The following is a 21,756-nucleotide window of genomic DNA, read 5'->3' on the forward strand; positions in this document are numbered from 1 at the left end:
CAGAGTGGATGCGAGGGTTTCATTCTTGTATTCACATTTTTCACTACACAAACAGTTCTATTAAATCTGTTGCAATACATGTTCTGTCTTTCCAAAGTTGTTTCTTCACAGGATATTTCATTTTTTCAGTGATGTTATGGAGTGTTTGCGTTTGCTATTTTATTAGTTATAACTTTGGAGTTTTCATTTTGCTCATTTTTGGAAAGTAATGCAGTGGTCTCATCTGTGCTGGAGAACTCAGCTGTGTCTGAGGGCAGCCATGGGTCATTTTCAGTGCCAAATCACTGTTTTGGGGGGGATTCACGTGTGCTTTTTTACCAATTTGCTTCATGGTACTTGTTTGAAAATTGACTTTGCAGTAACTCTCACCTTCTATCTTTTAAGAATCCAACAAGTTAAAGCTGCAGAAAATAGAGCCCTGGAACAGCGTACGTGTCACCTTTAACATACCCCGTGAAGCAGCGGAGCGGCTGCGCATTCTGGCTCAGAATAATAACCAGCAGCTCCGTGATTTGGGGATTCTCTCAGTTCAGATCGAAGGTATTTCATGCTTTATTTGTTTTCCTGGACATTATAATGAATACACACTAAAATTTTAAGTGATTTTGTGTACTTTGTTAATGTTACGAATCTTGTAATTCAGCAATTTGGGGAATAATTTTGATGAAAAGGGACTGCGAGGCTTTTGATCTTCTGAGAATAGGTATAATAATAATAATAATAAACACAGTCACTGGAAATCCCTTAAGCACCAGGAAAACCTGCTGAGGAATGTTCCTGAGAGTGTTACTAGCAAAATGTGCCCTGTTCCCAATTGGTTCCTATGAGGCTTTTTAAAACAAATTTTCAGCGAAGTTCACGACTGAAATATCCATCCCAGACAGCTGTTCAGGAGCACAGTGAGGATGAAATTGAAGGTTTAATTGAACTTAGTGCTTGCCGTGATGCTGTCTTTTCTTAAAATTGAAACATAAAGATGAGGGTATTCTGTATAACTTATGAAGTGCATGTTGTAGGTAAAGTTTGTTCTTCCTTCCTTGACATTTTGTGAATGTCCTTTTGAAGGTGTCTGTATTCTGCTTTCCTGTACGTCATTCAATTCCCCCAACCTCTGTATTACTTCTAGGGGAAGGTGCTATCAACTTAGCTTTAGCTCAAAATAGAAGCCAAGATGTCCGAATCAATGGGCCCCTGGGAGCAAACAACTCAGTACGAATGGAAACTGGATTTCCCATGCAAGGGGGACAAGGTAAATTGCTTTTGAAGGGAATGATTTAGATTTACAAAGCTTGAATTTATTCAACGTATCATGAAATTTCACTGGTCACAGCAATTATTGTTCAAAGAGTTATGGTTGCCATAAAACTTCTGTGTGTTGTTTCTGTACTGTCTAATCCCACGTCATGTAAATCATTGGGTGCATTTTCTGTATTGACTCTGGAGTGATTTGGCTACAGTGGGTTTTTTGGCTTTTTAATCATTTTTTTATTAGAGGCTGTAAAATCACTTTAATCTTATAGAGTGACTTCACTTTAAAATATGCAAAGATTATGGCACAGCATTTGTATGGAATTTGGAGTAAACCTTGAATCAGAGCAGAAGGGTAAGCTGTTGTAGATGAAATCTGTTGTGATGAAGTGAAGGACAGGGCACTGTCATTACTGTTAGTCTCTTTATCTTTGGATGGCCTTCTGAGATCTGATCATGGAGAATTAGATTTCTTTAAGAGGCGGAGTTTTATTGAATGTTTGGTTTGTTTGTGCATAGTAGGTAGTTTTTCATTATAAAAGTAAGATTTTATTAAAAGTTGAAGGAAAAGCGCTGTATTTTAATAGCTGAATCAGAAAGCGAGATAAACTAAATAGTATCTTAGTAAATAGGACTTCGTGCAATTAAAGGATTGGGATCAACATCTAAATTAAGGCACATTTGTGGCTGTTGGTGGGAATGAATGGAAAGATTTTACCTGTGTAGAAATGTGATTAAACAACAGCTAAATCGTAAATTGTGGTGCATAGCAAAGAGCAGGAAAGTTTGACTTGGAAAGCTCATCTTCCCTGGGATGGTCATGAGGTTCCTTTCCTGCCTGCAGGTCAACAATACAAATATAACAATTTAACCATTGGGTCAGCAATATAAACCATTTTACAAGATAGCAGCCTTTATAAAAGAGACAGCAGAACTGTTCTCTCTTACAGCACATAACTTTGGTACAATCTTGACACTTGGTGCCAAGTCAGGTGGGAGAGGAAAGCTTCAAGTAGTTGGTAATAGGCAGATTCCTAGATTCTTCCTGCAGCCTTTTAAGGGTTTGTTGTTAAAAGCTTTGCTTCAGTATAACCTTAACCTGCATGTTTTATTCCAGATTCTAAGCTCTGAGGCAGAGATCTGCGTCCTCCAGTTATTTCAGGGGAACTGTTTGTAAAGTCTAAATGCTTTTTTTTTTTTAACAACACTTTCCTATGTAAAAATTGCAGTACTTCATAATATGCTGGGGTTTTTTTGGTTGTTTTTGTTTGTTTGTTTGTTTTTTAATTGTTATTGTTAATATTATTTTTAAGGTTTAATAAGAATGAGCAATGCTGCAGCCGTTATGATGTCCCAGAGTGGAAGCGTACCGTCCTCTATGGTAGCAGGTGGTGCTAGTACAGAGCTGCAGCCAAGAACACCTCGACCTTCCTCACAGCCAGGTGGTAAAAATTACCCAAAGCACTGGTCTACCTGGAATGTTTTTCTTAAGCATGCAAGTTTGAGACTGTACTTGTAAATGAACTCCAGAGTTTCCTGGAGTTTTTCCCTTGTTTTTTCTGAGAGTTGCTTTTCCGCCTTCCTTGTCCCTGTTAATGTGGTGACATTTGTCAGATAATATGGTGATCTGAAAAGCACCAGGTTGCTTAGTGTTTTCTTCAGATGTGTTGAGTGGCGGTAGTACCCTTTGCCAGTAACACTGTTAGGACAGAAAAAGTTCTTAAAGAAAAAAATGGTTGAATGAGTAGGGTGTCTCCAGTAGGAAGCACGTGCACTAGAGTAAAGGACAGGTGCTTTTAAAACAGGAATAGATAGACTAGAAACTTAACATTTGGGGATCTTGCTGGGATGGGCTTAACCATAAATTGAGGTATTTTCTTCATAATTGTGAGACTGTAGGCAAGAGAGGGGATTATTAGTTCTCCCTCCATAAAACTGTGGTGGTGGCATTTACCAGCTTCCTTTAGATGCTTGCAGTGTTTTTAGACAGCATTTTTTAGTAAATGTTTCAAATAGGACTGTAGGACTGTGTTAATTCCTCATTTTGCCACTTCTTTAGCTGGTAGGAATAATACCAGCAAGCGTGTCTGTTATTCTACCAGTAAGTGTGTAGAAGGCTTATGTTTGTAGGAACAAGTGCAATGGAGTTACCTGTTTTATATCAGTTCATGAGAGTTGGCTTCTCAGGATTCCCAGACACTTTGAAAGTCTTCCAAGTATTGTCTGTCCATTATTGGAGGAATTGGAGCACTGGAGTTTGAATATTGGTTAGACCTTAACTTCAGCAGAACGAGCAAATGCAAGCAAACAATTTTCCCTTTGTTGTTTTGTGGTGGTTTTTGTCTACAGTAGGTTATTTACTTTTATTTTAACTTTTCTTTGCTATTTTAATAGATGCAATGGACCCACTTTTATCTGGGCTAAATATCCAGCAGCAAAATCATCCATCTGGATCTTTAGCTCCACAGCTCCATTCAATGCAATCAGTTCCTGTAAACAGGCAAATGAACTCAGCCAACTTTCAGCAACTACAGCAACAAACACAGTTGCAGACACGTCCTCCCCAGCCACATCAGCAGCCACAACAGGGTATTCGACCTTCGTTTACTTCACCAGCACAGGTTCCGGTTCCCCCTGGCTGGAACCAGCTTCCTTCAGGAGCACTTCAGCCTCCTCCAACCCAGGGAGCACTGGGTACATTGACAGTAAACCAGGGTTGGAAAAAGGCCCCATTACCTGGACAAATGCAGCAGCAACTTCAAGCAAGACCATCTCTAGCCACAGTACAAACTCCTACTCATCCTCCACCTCCATATCCTTTCGGAAGCCAGCAAGCTTCCCAAGCTCACACAAACTTTCCCCAAATGAGCAATCCTGGCCAGTTTACTGCTCCTCAAATGAAAAGCCTTCAGGGAGGGCCCTCGCGCGTTCCTACACCACTACAACAACCCCACTTGACCAACAAGTCTCCTGCATCCTCTCCCTCCTCCTTCCAGCAGGGATCCCCTGCATCATCTCCAACAGTTAACCAGACGCAGCAGCAGATGGGACCAAGGCCTCCCCAAAGTAGCACGCTTCCCCAGGGATTTCAGCAGACTGTCAGTTCTCCTAGTCGTAATCCTATGGTGCAGCAGGGGAACGTACCTCCCAACTTCATGGTGATGCAGCAGCAAAACCAAGGTCCACAAGGTTTACACTCTGGCTTAGGAGGTAAGAAGTACTAAGACTGCCTTTTATAATAAAAGAAAGAACAGAAAATGGCTAGAACTAATGTTACCGTTCCTTTTTAAAAAAATCCTATCGGAGACAAAATGAAGACATAGGTTGTGTACACATAAGGTGAGTATGGGTGAATTAGCATCAGTGTTACTTCAGTTCTACTACCTAGCGGTGACCTGACGTGCTGCATTAGTAATCTAGAAGTGAACTCTTGTCCACAGCAGAAGGAAATTATTTTATGTAGCTGCTGCTTATGACTCCTAGTCATCCTCTTGGCAGTTCTTCTATTGCCTTACAGAAAGTTCAGAATAGGCAAAGATATTATTTGTTGGTTTTGAAAGGGAGAGAGTTCAATAAAAGCAAATGAATGGTTTTTTTCCCTTCAGCTTAGTCTGTCACCACTTATGTTTTCTGCTACAGAAACGAAGCATTATTTTACATTTTCCCTTCTCAGTTGTGGATGTTTCCTCTTGACCCTGTCTTTATTTGTCATTGGTTTCTTTGCTTTAGAAGCACTGTTACTGCTATGCTATTGAATTCCCTGCTCTAAAATGAGAAAGTCAAGGAATGCTTTAACTTCCTCTTTGGTTTTGTGGTCTTTAGTTTTCTGCTTGGATCTCTGCATTCAAATTTTTGCCTTACTACTCTCAAAAGGCTTCTCTAGCGATGGCAGAATTTCATTTCTGAATCTTCAGATCTCTTTTGTGTCCCTGTTTTTCTTTTTTCCTTGTGCCTTTTATGGTGCTGTGCCCGACTTGTAGCAAGTCTCTCCATTTGTTTGTCTTTCTCCTGAATGGCTGCTCTCAGTTACCTGTGCATAGGCTCTTGCCTGGGTCTTTAAAATCTTTTTGTTCTGTACTTGTAAAGTCTAGGCCATATTCTTTGTCTACCTACACACACAGTTCAGTATGTATTCTATTTTCCTGTGTTGTCACATTGCACATCCAATTCAGCTCAGATGAGCTGTAACGACTACCCATTCCTTGGCCAACTGATACAGGCAGGTTTTCTTGTATCTTCACAGTTTGTGTTGTGGATGTCATTTGAATTTGGTTCAGTTTGTTTCATCTGAATTGTCTCAGTTTTAGGGTTTTCCTCCTTCTTTAGGGTTTTTAGGGCCTGCCAGTGCTTTTTTGCTTGCTACCTCCTTTCTTGTCTCCAGCTGCCAAATATTTTGAGAAGTGTCACATTTCCTTACAGTTCTGTCTCTCCAGCTGCAATGCTCTGTCACCATCTTCTAGGTAGTGTAACCCTAACCTAAATAGCATAATCTCTGCATACTTACTATACCTACTATAGACAAAATCCTACTTTTGCTTTGTTAAAAATAACAACCCAAATAAGCCATAAAAATACATTATTTGGACTCACTCCAGGCCCTATTGCTAAAATCAGCAATCTGTATCCTCAGGTGTTTTAAAAAGACAGGATTCTGTTGATTTAAACAAAGCTATGTGTGCCTTCCATTTGCTGTGGTTTTTGCCTGACTTCTGTCCATACTTAGTCTTTAGTCCTGCAATTTAGACATTAATTAGGCCATAGTTAGGGATCTTCCCATTTTTGAGCCACTTTGCATTTAAAGGTTTAGTGTAAATTGAATACATTCCAACTCTTTCACCTGGTTAATTTTGCAAATCAGAATAGGCCAGATTGAACACTTTTCTCAATTCAAGCATTCCTACAAGCTTTTTCCTAAGTTTTGCAGAACTAGAACTGTAATCCTGTGATGTTGTTTGAAATATTTGTCCCATATTTACAGACACACCTAATTTTTTACTTATGAACTCAATTACACTGAAGTATTAGTTGTAGACACAAAACCAGATTAATTTACACAAGCAATACAGTTAAAGTGTGCAAGAAAGCTATAACCATAGAGGGAGCCAAGGTTAAATTCTGGCTGTGGAAGTGAATCAGGCAAATACAGGAGTATAGTGTTTCTAATAGGTACTATGGTACTATATATTTGATGGTGAGTTAAAGAAAGTGGGTTTTGTTAAAGACATTTCTGCTGCTGCTCATCTCAGTAGGAGTGGTGCAGATTTTGCTCTTTGTCACAGGGCAGCAGTGGTGTTGTGATATGTCAAAGTGTGGGTGTTGTGCCAGGCAGAGCTGACAGAATATTTGCAATAGGAATAGCAGGGTTGTGTATATAAACTTGGGACTTGCTGCAGCTGAGTCTTTTTGTGGGTAGTGAGGCCCTGTTCTGTCTCATGACCTTGAAGATTCTTCAACTCAGCCCTCCGTGAGCCCAGAAGTCATTTTGAGTCTGTATGTACATAGACCAGCAGGGCGAAGGAATGTCTACCCAGTGTGTTATGGCGGCACATCTTGTTGAGAGGAGAAGTGCCATCAAAATGCAAGATTTTTGTATTTGCTTACATGGAGTAAGTTAAGGACCTGGTGAGAGATGAGCTGCAGTAGAGAAGAAAGCAGCAAATGATGGTACTTCAAATTCCAGTTTCTGAAAATTCCAACTTTTCCCCTTTTTTGGGCTTGGTGTTCTACTTAGACTAGAAGCAGAATTACATTTTGAGTGGAGTCTTAGTGCTTTGTTAGGCAGAACTACTGCACAGGTAAGAATTCTTAGTATGCTTTCAGTGAGTTTTACGTATTGGCAAAAATTGCTTTTTTCCTAAACCAGAAGTGTGACAGTACAAACTCAAAGGTATTCTTCCTACTGCCATCCAATTACAGATTGCTTTTTCTTTCCTTTTTATTTTTCTCTCTTCTTTCTTTCCCTACTTTCTAATGAGAAAATTCTTGTATTAAGGAATGCCCAAGCGCCTCCCTCCCGGGTTCCCTGCGGGCCAAGCTAACCAGAGCTTCATGCAAGGTCAGGTGCCTTCCACAGCACCGGGAACACCGGTGAACAGCGGAGCTCCACAGCTACAAACCAGCCAAAATGTGCAGCACGCAGGTCTGTGTGGAATGTGTTGTTCCTCAGTTGTTGGTGGGGAGGTTAATGGTTTTCAAACAGTTCGAGTACTTTTACTTAGAACTGTCATTCTAGGATCCAGAAGTATCTTCTTGGAAGCTAAATAAAGAATTAGCAACGGGATTTGGAGGCTAGGGGTAATAAAAATACAGCACAAAAGAAACTTCTTGTCCTGAAAAAATGAAGGGCATTATCTTAGGGAAAACAAGAAAAGAAGCACCTTGTTGTTTGAAAAGGTTATTAGTTTCTTTGAAAGCTTTGGAAATCAGCTTAAAGAGAGTTTTGTGAAAAAAGAAATCTGCAGTTCACAGATATCTCATTTTAACAATTTGGTTATCAGTATTGCATCTGAATTATGTCCATCATCACCACTGTACGTGTATTTATTTTTTACCCATTGTAAAATGACTTCACGGTTTGAAGCTTCTTTTAGTTGGGAATGATTTTGTGAAATTAGGTGCTATTGTGGAATATTTTTAGGCTTATATACAGGTAATGACTGAAATGGAAGTTGAATGAAAGCCTCCTGCAGTGGGGTCCATGTGTGAAGCACCAATGAAGGTGATTTTTTTGTTTTGACAGGTAATGTTTATCTGTGACATCAATCATAGAACAGGACTGCAAATATGTCCAGCATTCCAGTTCATTAGAGAAAGGAGGAAAGTGAATTTGGAGTAGTTATTCAGCATCACATTTGAGAATTTACATCACTCCCATCGGTTTCTAACCAACTTTCTTTTTTATTGTTTTTAAAGGTGGCCAAGGATCTGGGCCTCCTCAAAATCAGATGCAAGCACCACATGGCCCACCGAATATGATGCAGACCAATTTAATGGGGCTTCATGGAGGTATGAACAACCAGCAGGCTGGTGCTAGTGGAGTGCCGCAAGTTAACATGGGCAACATACAGGGACAGCCTCAACAAGGACCACAGTCTCAGCTTATGGGAATGCATCAGCAAATTGTATCCTCTCAAGGACAGATGGTAAATATTCAGGCTCAGGGATCGATGAACCCTCAGAACCAGATGATACTTTCTCGAACTCAGCTCATGCCACAAGGCCAAATGATGGTAACACCACAAAATCAAAATCTTGGTCCCTCACCCCAAAGGATGACCCCACCCAAACAGATGATTTCCCAGCAGGGACAGCAGATGATGTCTACACACAATCAGATGATGGGACCTCAAGGTCAGGTCTTGTTACAGCCAAACTCGATGATGGAACAGATGATGACCACTCAAATGCAAGGAAATAAACAGCCTTTTAATACTCAAAACCAGTCCAGTGTTATGTCGGGGCCAGCTCAACTGATGAGAGGACCAACTCCAAACATGCAAGGAAACATGGTGCAGTTCACTGGGCAGATGATGTCTCAGCAAGGCCCTGTGAATGGTAACCCTTCTCAGGTTATGGGAATACAAGGGCAAGTTTTAAGACCTACTGGGCCTGGACCCCATATGTCTCAGCAACTTGGGGATACTACTACTGCAGCAAATAATGACGTGAACATGACACAGATGTTACCTGATGTTCCCGTGCAGCAGTCAAACATGGTGCCTTCCCATATGCAAACAATGCAAGGAAACAACAGCACTTCGGGGAGTCACTTCTCTGGCCATGGGCTGCCGTTCAATTCTGGGTTTAGTGGAACGCCAAATGGGAATCAGATTCCCTGTGGACAGAATCCTGGTTTTCCTGTCAATAAAGATGTCACGCTCACAAGTCCACTCTTGGTTAACCTTCTGCAAAGCGATATATCGGCAGGGCACTTTGGTGTGAACAACAAACCAAATAGTCAGAATGCCAGTAAGCCTAAAAAGAAGAAGCCTCCAAGGAAAAAGAAAACTAATCAGCAACTGGAACAAACAAAGTAGGTTTAATATTACTCTGCTTTTCTATTTTAAAGGACGTGGGAAAGCCTTGCAGGCATCTTGTCATGTTTTCAGCAAGTGTATAGTGAGAACTGCATTATTTCATATGCTAGCAGTTTCACTCAAGTGATATCTCCATGGCAAGCATGCCACTGCATAGTTCATTCAGGATCAAGAAGAACATGCAGACATCCTAGTTAAGTAATACTTCTGTTTTAAATAGCAATGTTTGCTGCATTTACTGGGCAAAAGAGATGAGAATTTTTTATCATGATGTCAGTGGATTCCTGGGACATTGGTGTTGGAAGTGGAGGCTGCCATTCTCAAGCGATCTGATGGTCACAGTCAGAGGTTGGGAAGCACTTTCAGAAGTGCTTTGGAAGAATTATAAGCCTTTGTATGACAACGTGTTGTGTAGATTTTTGAAGGGGGTTGTTTTCTGCGCTACATGTATATCCCATGGAGTTTCTGCCTGGAACTGAGCTGGTTTTCTCTTAGTTGAAGTTGCAGCTAGGAGTCAGAGCTTGGTGCTCTCTGGGTGTGGGAATAACAAGCCCAAGCAATGCTGGCCTTCCTAGCCTGGAAGAGCTTAGGAGGAAAAGCCTTGAAGGCCAATGAGATAATAGATGAGAGATGATAAATTATCGTGTCTGTATGTTGGAAATATATTATTGAATCTTTTAATTCCCCATTGACTCACATATTCTTTGTTGGCTGGGTGTCCTGTAAACCTTTGCTGTTGGCAGTGTACTAATACCAGCACAGATGGTAGACTACAGCTGCTGTGCCTTTATTCAGCTAAAATGGTATAAACAGATATAGTAGATAAACAGATATACTCTATAGCTAACCTGTGGCTGCAGGAATCTACATGGTAAACTTCTGTGGGTTTTTTCCCCAGTTAGAAAAGAATGGAAGAAATTTGCCCCAGTTTACAGCACAGGAATATCCAGATCTGTGTTATCTATTGCAAGCGATCTTTTGTGACAGTCCTTAACTGCCTTAATCTCGTAGGGCTGTTGTAAAATGCGTTTTGAGGTTGTAGAGGTTTTGAATGGTGAAGGCAAGGCAAAGCAGAGCATGCCAGTTTGAGAGGCTCAGGAGCAATGGCAGATACTTTTAGTACATACATACTTAGTTGTGCATACAGGTCATGGTATGGCCCATCAGCTTGAACTGCTGGGTGATTTCAAATTAAAACATCAGAAATTATGGCATAAGAACCAAGTGGCCAAAATACACATATTTTACAATGTTGGTGTGCCATGGAATGAGTCCTTCTGCTTTCAAACATAAGACCCTTCAAAGGGACTTGAAACAGGTATTTTTCTGTCTGTTTTCCTAAACTTTAAAGCTATCCAGGTACCTTTCGCACAGTAACTATGGCATGTTTTTCTTTGCATCAAAATGTTCATGTTCCATGGCACTACCAGCAGTGCTTTGTGGGCAGTGCTGATCATTTACAGCAAAGGAAAACACACAGTCCTTCTGTTGTTATTAGCATTCATTATGCAAAAGCCTTGCTGAAGTTTTGTTTTCATTGCTCTTGCTGATAGTCATGCAGCCCCAGCGTGGCCTGGGAATATCACTAAATGGATAGGTGGAGCTCCTCCAGGATCTCCCGGAGTACTTTTTGCTGTTATAAAGTTTGCACTGCCTTCCCTGCATATTTCTGTTGCTCTTATGTCAGCGTCTGCAGCTCTACTTTTCATTTGTTTGCTGGTGAGATGTTGTTTTGTTTCTGCTTGGTTTTGTTTTTTTCTCTTCAGACATTCTCTTTGTGCTCCGACTGCAGGTTCACACCTGAGAGCCATGCTCAGCAACGCAGCGGTACAGCTCAAGTTCCCTTAGAAAATTGCTAATCCACACTGTGCAGCTGGTTTGTCTTTGCACTGAGAGCAATAGGGGGGAAGAACAAATAAGGAATGTTTGTCCCTCTGGCACAGGCTCCCTGTCTTGCTTGCTACGCATATTCAGAGTGTGGTGGGCTTCATAGATAACTGGTGGTTGTTAAATGGGCTCAGTAAAGTTCAGCTGCATTTGAAATTCAGTTTGTGTTTAACTTTCCCAGAAACTGTAGCAGCAGTTGTTCCTACAGTAATTGCTGTTCCTGGTTGCTAGAGAACAAAACTCCAGTTCAGTTTAGCGAGGTTTTGTTTTGCAGCTCACCTGATGGCTCCCATCTGGCAGGAGATGTTTTGGAAGAATTGATTTTGCACAAAGGCAGCTTTCTAGGCTCAGTCTGTTTGTGTGTTAATGCTCTGCAACTGCTTTTTATCTGAATTCTAACTGCAACTTTTGTAATCCCCATCCCCATTTTTAAGAAATCACAGAAATGTGGAACATCCCCAGTTGGAAGGAGCACACCTGGCTCCACGCAGCACCACCCAAACACTATGCTTATGTCCCAGCGCTTTGAGCTCCAACACTGGGGCTGTGCCTGCTGCCCACTGGGCAGAGCCTTTCCCTGACCCATACTTGACCCTCCTCGATTGACTAGTGAAAATTCAGAGGCTTTTAAGCCACTCCCTGCTTTCTGAGCACTGAATGGTTAATAGGACGCTGGGACAGGCCTGGGTTTCTTGCTGCCAGCTGTCCATATACCAGAAGCTGGCTGTTACTGTCAAGTAAACCTTTATATAATTCAGATTCTTGTTTTGTTGAGAATTTCTTTTTCCTCGTCATTTCTATAGAACTCTGCCTCTCCTTGCAGGCAGTGGACTTGTTTTCATGTCTTTAGTTTAAATGGAGAGCTGTTATTACATATATCTCCATACAGCCTCAGTATATTCATGAAACCATTAAGCCGTTAAGGTCTTTTGCTCTTCATTCTTCTTCATCTTAACATCCTCTGACCACAGGTTAGCTGTGAAAGCATGCTTGTAAAAAGCTTACTGTTGTGATGCAGTGGAAGCATTAGCTGTTGAATTTTGGAAATTTTAACATGTCCCCCAGGGTCTCCTGGAGCAAGGTCTGCATCCCACAGAGCTGTGTGCTCTGGTGGATGGCTTTGAACGCCTGATGTGCCAATACGTTGGTGCTGTGACAGGGATAGAGATCTGATACCCTAAGCTGGGCTCCCCTGGGAGCATGGTGCTGTCTCTGAAGTTCGCTGGATATACACACGATACTTATGTGTACAGACAGCACAGCAGTATTTGAGAAAAGCCTATTTAGATCCACCAGGAGAGCTATTTGTATATAAATTTGAAATATCTGTTGGCATTCTCTTATAAAACCCAGATTCAAGAAGAAACAAAGGAAGGAAACAAACGCTTCAGGTGAGTAAAGCACCAGGCAACTTGTCTTTTCAGGAGTAGTATTTAAGGCCCAGAAGTGACTATCGGTAGTCCTGGGCTGTGTTTGCATCTGCTGTACATGAGGCAGCGATCTGTTTCCATGAGTTACTTGCGGGTCAGCCAGAAGTGCTACAATGGTTGTGGAAGTGGAATCCATACACTGATGTTGCGGCTGTATGTAAACAGCAATTATTTTTCTTTCAGCTCTTCAGAACCGCGTTCAGGCAGCCTGGAGGAGAGCGATCAGTCATCAGCATCTGGAGATCAAGGAATCAACTTAGACAATTCAGGCCCTAAACTTTCAGACTTTGGAAGCAGGCCGCCAGGTGAGTGTTAAATGTTGTCACTACAGTAAAGCTTTTACTGATCTTTGTGGCAGTACTTTTTTGCACGTTTATGACCAAGTTTTTTGGTTTTTTTTCTCCTTGTGAATAATTGATTCCTCTATTTGTGCTCTTTGAATTAGCTCTAAATGAATAGACAGTTGCATCCTCATGTATCACCCAACTGCAGGTATCATGTTGAATACTGTAGAATTACTTAGCAATGTTACATTTTATAGATGTCTGCACTTCTAGCAGTAGCACAGTCTGGTGTCTTGAAAACTGACCAGTAGTCAGTAGTTCTCAGGTTTTTCAGAACCCTTCCAGTTTTTGTCTATCAGTCTTTTAGGTTTGTTTTGAGGGTGATTAATCTGTGAAAGTTTAACTCTGAATTTGAAAGTGGCAGCAAGCCTGTGGAATGGTGTAGAGACTTTTTGAGGTGTTGTGAAGCCAGGGTAGTAGCTGGTTGCTGGTATGGCCTTCCATTCAGTGTCACACAGGTCATTTATAATTCTTAACAATACTTTAAGTGAAATCCTTTTTTTATAATATATATGATATATGTAATATATAAAAACCCTTGTTTATAAAGCCTGTTCAGTTAATGTGGCTGTTACAGAGGATAAACTGGCTATCCTACCTACCGCTTCTATCTGATGCCATTCATTACATAAATTCTGCTTTCTCTGATTTTTGTTCTTGATCAGAATGTCACTGTGTCCTCTTAGGTTATCCTTCTCAGCCGGTGGAACAAAGACCACTTCAGCAGATGCCACCTCAACTCATGCCACACACACAGCAGCCACAGCAGCTGCAACAGCAGCCACAGCTGCCATCACAGCAAGCTCAGGCACCACCACAAACACCGCAGCAACAGCAGCAGATGATGATGATGCTTATGATGCAGCAGGATTCCAAATCAGTCAGGCTTCCTGTACCACAAGGAGTTCATCCACCTCGAGGGCCTCTGAATCCAGATGCACAACGAATGCCCATGCAGCAGAGCGGTAACATGCCAGTAATGGTCAATCTACAAGGCCCTGGATCTGTGCCTCTGTCTCCTGATAAACAGAGGATTTCCTTGCCAGGCAATCCTTCTCTGGGAGGTAATGCAAGAAAAATGGTTTATCAAGATAATGTACAGAATCCTTCCAGCTCACCTCTGGGAGAGGTTTCATCCGTATCTTCCCTTCCAGAAGGAGGTGGAACGGAAGGCCCCACAGCATCAGGAGCTCAGAATAATTTGACATCTCATTTAGTAGTTTCACAGAACCAATTAATGATGACGGGAGCTAAACCTGGACCATCCCCGCTTTCAACCACCCCAGGCGCAAGTCCTCAGCAGCAATCTAATTCTCTGCCTGGATCTCTTGCACACCATTTTCCTAACGTTGCTACCCCATCACAAACTTCAAGGCCTAAAACCCCAAACAGAGCAAGCCCAAGGCCATACTATCCTCAGACTCCTAATAACCGCCCACCTAGCACAGAACCCTCAGAAATAAGCCTGTCTCCAGAGAGACTCAATGCTTCTATAGCTGGTCTTTTCCCTCCCCAAATTAATATTCCTTTACCTCCCAGACCTAATCTCAGTAGAGGATTTGATCAGCAGGGTCTTAATCCTACTACTTTGAAGGCTATTGGACAAGCCCCATCAAATCTCACAATTAACAATCAGTCCAGTTTTGCTTCTCCACAGTCACACAAATTGGAAAGTGTTGTTGTTAATTCAGGAAAGCAAACCAATGCTGGAGGAACAAAGAGAGCAAGTCCAAGCAATAGTCGAAGGTCCAGTCCTGGATCCAGCAGGAAAACAACACCAAGTCCTGGTAGACAGAATTCAAAAGCAGCAAAATTATCGTTGACTACTCCACAGAATCCATCTCTCTTGCAGAATGTAGATATGCAGAGGAATATAATGGTTGGTCCTGCTTCCTTGCCAACACCTGTTACTACAAGTTTTCAGAATAATAACATGCTAAGTAATCAGAGTCCAGCAGTTTCTGCACCTGCTATGACTGGCCTTCCTGAAGACAATAAGGAGAGCCTCAGTGTTCCTCAAGATAATGAATGTCAAAGTGCACAAACTGTCCAGGGTAACAAAGACCAGCCCAGCATTGAACTGAAAGGTGTCCCAACTCCAGAAATAAAAATGCTGGTTCCAGGGGAGCAGTCAAAAAAGGATGGGCAGGCCTTAGACACGGGTAAGCTTCCAGCTTTGGAGGAAAGTAAAACCATGGTATCTCCGGCTATGAGGGAAGCACCAACTTCTTTAAGTCAACTTCTTGATAATTCTGGAGCTCCTAATGTAACCATTAAGCCCCCAGGACTGACTGGTCTTGAAATGGCACCAGTAGTCACCACTGTGGAAGAGATAAAAAAGGTAGCTGTCATTCCTCCACTGCAAGATGCATCCTCTAGCAAAGAGCCATCTAATTCACTTAGTTTGCCTCAAAGTAATGAACCCTGTTCAAATCCAGGACTTCAGGAACCGGGAGAAATAAACTCAAATGTTACGCAGAGTGTTACTCCAGTAATGCAAAGGCCTGTCAGTTCTTCTATTTCAACTCCCTTACCGCCCAACCAGATAACAGTTTTTGTAACTTCAAACCCCATTACATCTTCTGCTAATACATCAGCACCATTGCCATCTCACTTGCAACCTGCATTAGTGTCTACTGTTGTCACAATGCCTAACGTAGGAAACAAAGTAATGGTTTCCGAGGGACAGTCGGCAGCTCAGTCTAATGCACGGCCGCAGTTCATTACACCTGTTTTTATAAACTCTTCCTCAATAATTCAGGTTATGAAAGGCTCTCAACCAAGTACAATTCCCACAGCCCCCATGACATCGAATTCTAGCCTAATGCCTCAATCAGTTGCAGTTGTGGGCCCTTTACATATACCCCAGAACATCAAGTTTTCCTCTGCACCTGCTCCTCCGAGCACATCCTCTAGCAGCCCTGCTCCTAGTATTCCCACGAGCCGGCCACTCGTTCTTAATCCCTTGACACCCCCTGTTCAGCTGCCATCTCCTGCTACAACTACTTCAAATGTTCCTTCACATCTTCCTGCTCAGCCAGCAAAAGACTCGAGCCCTGAAGAAGCTGCTTCTCAGAGCAGTGGATCAAGTGACCAGTGCCCCGTTACAGCCACGCAGCCTGGACCTGTGGTTTCACCTCTTCTTACTAGTAGTCCAGGACCCGGGAACAGACGAAGTCCTGTTTCTTCTAGTAAAGGAAAGGGAAAAGTAGACAAAATTGGCCAACTCCTTCTGACAAAAGCATGCAAAAAAGTCACTGGCTCCCTTGAGAAAGGGGAAGAGCAGTACACCTTGGATGGAGAAGCAGAAGGTCAGGGGCCAGAAACATCTGTCCCAAGTAGCTCGGGAACAGAGCAATCACCAGCAGAACTAGACAATAAAACTGTGACACATCCAGCACCCAGTCATACAAAACAGAGCACTTCTGGGCCTGGCAATATGAGTGTCAGCACTGCTGCTGCTGTTTCTGCTTCTGTATCTCCAGGCTTAACAACAAGCACTCCTACAAGTTCACTGTCAGTGGTAACCACTCCAGCAATCCCAGAGCTTGCACCTGCAACACCAAGCACAAATGGCAGTAACCATGGCAGCTTACCAGCTGAGCAGACTGGGGGTGGCTTGGTGGAGGACAAAACAGAAACACATCAGGAACTGCTACAAAATGCAGGTAAGTCTCCTGCCACCCTTCTTAAATAGAAACTGCGCGATTGCTTTCATAAACTTCCTTGCTGCATTCTTCCATAAATATTATAAAATGCAGATACTATAGGGTGACAGTTACTTTTTAATTTAATATTAGAATAATATGCAGACTCGTATTTCACCAGGATCCACATTTCAGGTTTTCAGTCTGTTTTCATTTACTGCTTGTATGTGGTATTTCATGCGAACATAACAGAGGAATGACTTAGAGTCATAGAATCACTCAGGTTAGAAAAGACCTTAAAGATAATCAAGTCCAACCACAACCCACCATCCTACCCTAACTCTAACAGCCCTCTGCTAAATCATGTCCCTGAGCACCACAGCCAGATGGTTTTTAAACACATCCAGGGATGGTGACTCAACCACCTCCCTGGGCAGCCTATCCAGTGTTTACAACCCTTTCTGTAAAGAATTTCATCCTGATTGCCAGCCTAAACTTACCCTGGTGCAATGTGAGGCCGTTTCCCTTTGTCCTGTTACCAATGAGAAGAGACCAACCCCGCTCTTGTTGCATTCACCTTTCACATATTGAAAGAGGGCAATAGTCTCCCCTCAGCCTCCTTTTACCCCAACTAAATGGCCCCAGTTCCTTCAGTCCCTCCTCATAGGCCATATTCTCCAAGCCCTTTCCCAGCCTTGTTGCCCTTCTTTGTATCTGCTCCAGCATCTCCATGTACTGACTTAATGTAACTTAGAAGTGGGAGGAAGACTGATGCAACAATGACAATTGTATGCATTTACATCTTTTAAACTGGCACATCATAGAGTGGTTTGGGTTGTAAAGGACCTTAAAGGTCCCTTAAACATTGAGCTCCAAGCCCTCTGCCATAGGCTGTTTGGCACCCTCCAGATCAGACTGCTCAGGGCTCCATCTAGCCTGGCCTTAAACATCTGCAGGGATGGTGCATCCACAGTTTCTCTGGGCAGCAGTGCCAGGGCCTCACCACCCTCTGGGTAAAGAATTTTTTCCTAACATCTAACTTAAATTTCTTCTCTTTTAGTTTAAAGACATTCCCCCTTGTTCTGTCGCTATCACACCATGTAAAAAGTTTCTCCCCTTCCTGCTTATAAGCTCCCCTCAAGTACTGGAAGGCCACAATGAGGTCTTGGTGGAGTCTTCTCTTTTCCAAGTTAAACAAGTCCAACTCCCTCAACCTTTCTTCGTAGGAGAGATGCTCCTGTGAAGAAGGAATGGTGTCTCTTCCTTCTATGATGCCATCTGCAAATTTTTGGGGGTACACTTGATCTTATCATCTATATTATTGATGAAGATGTTCAAGAGCACTGGTCCCAAGACAAATCTGTGTAGGACACCCACACTCATCAGAGGCCTCCACCTGGACATAGGGCTATTGACCACAAACATCTGGCTATGACCATTCAACCAATTCTTTATCCACCAAATAGTCCAGCCTTCAATTTCTTATCTCTGTAATTTAGAGGTAAGGATGTAGCATGGGTCCATGTTGAAGGCCTTGCAGGAATCCAGGCAGACAATGTCTGCTGCCCTTCATTTTTCCACTGATGATGTCACTCAATCATGGAAGGCAACCAGATTGGTCAGATGCAGTCTGTGCTTAATGAAGCTGTCCTGGCTGTCTCGGATCACCTTCTCAGCTTGTATGTGCCTTAACATCTCTCTTAGGATGGATCTGCTCCATGATCTTCCCAGCCAAGGACTTAAAGCTCATCAGTCTGTATTTTTCTGGATCTTCTTTTCTCCTTTTATTAAAAATGGGAGTGATGTTTTCTTTTTTCTGGTTACCAGGAACCTTGCATAACAGCCACGACTTTTCAAATACGACAGAGAGACACTTAGCAACTTCATCAGCCAGCTCCTTCAGAGCCCTAGGATGTGTGTTGCCTAGCCCCATAGAATTGTACATATTCGGCTTTATGTGGTGGTTTCAGACTTGCTCCAGTCATATAGTGAGAGGGATTTTGCTCATCTGACCCCTACATAGAAGTTCAGGGATGTGAGAGGCTCAGGAAACCTCACTGGCAGCGAAGACCAAGGCCAGGAACTCTTTAAGTACCTCAGCCTTCTCTGTGTCTGAAGAAGCCAGCTCTTCCCTCTCATTTGTCAGAAGGGGTAAGCTCTCCATTGTCTTGTAAGACCAGTGTATCTCCAGTCTTTTAAGACCTTTCTTGTTATTTTTCACATCTCTCGCCAAGTTGAATTCCATCTATGCCTTATTCTTCCTGATGCCATCTCTGCACATCCAGATAGTATCCCTATGCTCTTCCCAGGCCATCTCCGCTTCCACTGCTTGTACTTTTTTTTTTTTTTTCCTCTTCCTTCCATTTTACCATCCCCCCTTTGCTCAGCCATACTGATTTTCTTTCTCCTTTGCCTGATTTCTTATGCTGGAGGAAGTAGAGCTCTTATGCTCACAGAAGGGTATCCTTAAAATGCTGCCATCTCTGTTCTATTCCTTTGTCCCTAAGGACAGTTTCCTATGGGATCTCTTCCAATAATTCCTTAAACAACCTGAAATCCACTCTCCTGTAGTTCACAATCCTGACTAGAATCTTTGACTGGCCTTTGAGATTCTGAACTCAACCAAAGTTTGGTAGCTACATTGCAGGCTGCCTCCAGTCTGAACCCCTTTGATGATTTCTTCTGCTTTGGTGAGCCCCAGAACTAGTAGTACTTCAGTGCTGGTTGGCCTGTCCAGTCCCTAGACCAGGAAGTTATATTATCAACACAACCAAGGAGTCTCCTGGATTGTTTGCAGCCTGCCATGCTGCTTTCCCAGCAGACATTTGAGTGGTTGAAATCTCCCATCAGGATAAGAGCCTGTGAGTGCGATGTCTCATAACTGGAGTGAGAAGGCCTCATCCACAGGTTCCATCTGATCAGGTGCCCATAGTAGACTTGGCCATCAGATGTCCTTTATTAGTCCGGTCCCATATTTTCACCCACCAGCTCTCTGCATGATCACAACTGTTTCTCAGAGGCAGCTCTTCACACCTCTTCACATAGTGGGCAACTCCTCTACTCCTGCTGCCTTGTCTATTTTTTCTAAAAGACCTGTCACCCTCAATCATAGTATTCCAGTTGTATGAATGAACCCAGCACATTTCAGTGATAGCAGTTAGGCAGTAGCTTCCTAATTGCACCACAGTTTCCATGCCCTCCTGCCTATTTCCCATGCTGCATGCGTTTGCGCAGAGGTGGCTCAGACGGACTGTTGGCCTTGTTGCCTTCTTGGAGGAGCCCTCACAAAAACCTCAGGGGCAAATCTGAGGTGTTCCCCCACGGCCTCCTAAAGTGGGAGTGTTCCCTGACTCTTCTCTGTTCCTCAGTAGTACATCCCCCATCCCCATCAAATCTAAGGCTCGGTAATGAGCCCTGCCAGCTTGCCCCTCCTGGTCAGTTGCAGAGACCTCTTACATTTATAACTTATTTAAATATATAGACTTAATTCTGATATTGTGTATTAATCCTAATAATACAAGCTCCCTCTATGGGGACCTTAGTCTTCTAGGGAAATAGCTGAACTCTAGAAAAAAAAAAAACAAAAACAAAGAAAGAAAAGATATGCACAGGGAAAAAAGAAAATGTTCATTTCAGAGATATACTTAAAGTGCAGTTATGAGTAAATTGTGTATAATAACAGAAAGTCTTCTCATTTTTAGTCTGTTTTCTTTATCATTCTACTTTTAGCTTTGACAGACTTTCTTTATGACATCACTGCTTGTTCTTGAGGCAATTTTAACCTGTTGGAGGCGATGTGGAAATAAGCTGTTGCTCTTAAAGCAAGCTATTTGAATCTCCATTGTGCTTTATATTGTCAACTTAAACACGGATTTCATCTTTTAGAAGACAAAACCATGGAAAATTGAACCCACATAAATCAGTGGAAACAAGAGCTTCAGTCGAAGCGTAGATTTTCCCCATGGTTGTTTGCCTTGGCTTTACACTGCTAGAAGGGGGAAATGCTTCCTCTGAGCTTTACAGAAGGAATCACACTTTCTTAGGAGAAAAAGTCTTTGGCAGGAGCAGCGTGATGCAAGTCCGTGCAGTGATCTCAAAGCAGGAAGCAGTGACAGCATGTTCCAAATGCTCTTGCTGCTTCGTGGTGTATAAGAAAAAAGTAGAGAATGCACCTAACTTCAGCATTAAGGGTGGGAATTCATTCATTCTCAAGTCTGAAGCAAACTGTTCCATCTGCAGTGTGCATACATTCTCTTCAGATCTGGGACAGTGATGTAGGCATCTGAATGTACACGTGTTTTTACAAATGGAATGAATATTCTTTATCTAAATTGGAACTTTTATGTCTCTGTGTTCTTGGTAAGTTCATGATCACACTCAAGGGAAGACTGGAAGGTATTTGCATAACAGGTATTGGTTTACTATCTTATTTTTACAAGAAAAACAACATTAAGTCACATCATCATATTGAATAAGGATGTCCTGGGAGCCTCTAGGAGCACAGTTTGCACTTCTGTGCTTTAATTGAAGATGAGGGTATCCATTCATTAACAATAATGCTGTTTTTCCTCAAGACTCCTGCTGAAATGAGTGCGAAGCTGAGAGAGATGCAAAACAGAGACCTCTTTTAGGTCTTCATTTAGTTTCATGGTCTAGTGACAAAACACTGCCTCTAAAAATATGCTTGATGGTATTTAACTGCATCCCTAATGTGGTTTGTGAAAACCTGCTTAGAGTAGGTTGGAAAACGGGTTTTGTGCATGAGGGGTTTCTGCTGATTGTTTTTAAACTGAGGAGTTGTTTGTTTGGTTGGTTTTTTTGGGTGGGGAGGAGAGAGTAGGATATGGATTACAAAAATTCTATCTGTAAATGTAAAAAATGCAGTAAGTTGGAAGATGCCTTGTTTTGTAAATCAGCCCAATTGTACAACAAAAACAATCTTGTGACTCCCTTTGAAAATAATGTTTTTTCCCCTCCACTTCTGTTCTAGCATCCTCTCAACACTTAACGCAGAAAAAAAGTTCAGTTGCCACATCAGAAAGTACTGTTCAAAGAACAGGTAAATTTTACTTTGGGAAAGCGGAATTTAGGTGAACTAAGCTCATTCTGTTTCTAACTGAAAATGGTAAATCATAAATAAGCTTGCTGGTTTGGCATTGGGTTT

At 42.3% G+C, this 21,756-nt stretch overlaps 1 protein-coding gene across 8 annotated transcripts in view; it reads left to right on the forward strand.

The window, feature by feature from the left end:
- The window catches only part of NCOA6 (nuclear receptor coactivator 6), a 32,304-nt gene that overhangs the window by 3,144 nt on the left and 7,404 nt on the right, over positions 1–21,756 (forward strand). For 5 of the 8 annotated variants that reach the window (XR_014935865.1, XR_014935864.1, XM_015881250.2 and 2 more), the window contains exons 3-11: positions 385–540; positions 1,127–1,249; positions 2,562–2,690; positions 3,643–4,458; positions 7,241–7,387; positions 8,161–9,280; positions 12,785–12,906; positions 13,632–16,613; positions 21,583–21,651. Coding sequence is in view for 5 of the 8 variants with exons in the window: in XM_015881250.2 (XP_015736736.1) it covers positions 385–540; positions 1,127–1,249; positions 2,562–2,690; positions 3,643–4,458; positions 7,241–7,387; positions 8,161–9,280; positions 12,785–12,906; positions 13,632–16,613; positions 21,583–21,651 (5,664 nt within the window). In the remaining 3 variants the exon portion in view is untranslated. The remainder of the gene's footprint in view (positions 1–384; positions 541–1,126; positions 1,250–2,561; positions 2,691–3,642; positions 4,459–7,240; positions 7,388–8,160; positions 9,281–12,784; positions 12,907–13,631; positions 16,614–21,582; positions 21,652–21,756) is intronic. The other 3 variants (XR_014935866.1, XM_085519902.1, XM_015881252.2) reach the window with 2 other exon arrangements.

The sequence above is a fragment of the Coturnix japonica genome, chromosome 19, assembly GCF_054131305.1.
Source record: "Coturnix japonica strain WE chromosome 19, WE-NBRP24, whole genome shotgun sequence".
Lineage (NCBI taxonomy): Eukaryota > Metazoa > Chordata > Aves > Galliformes > Phasianidae > Coturnix > Coturnix japonica.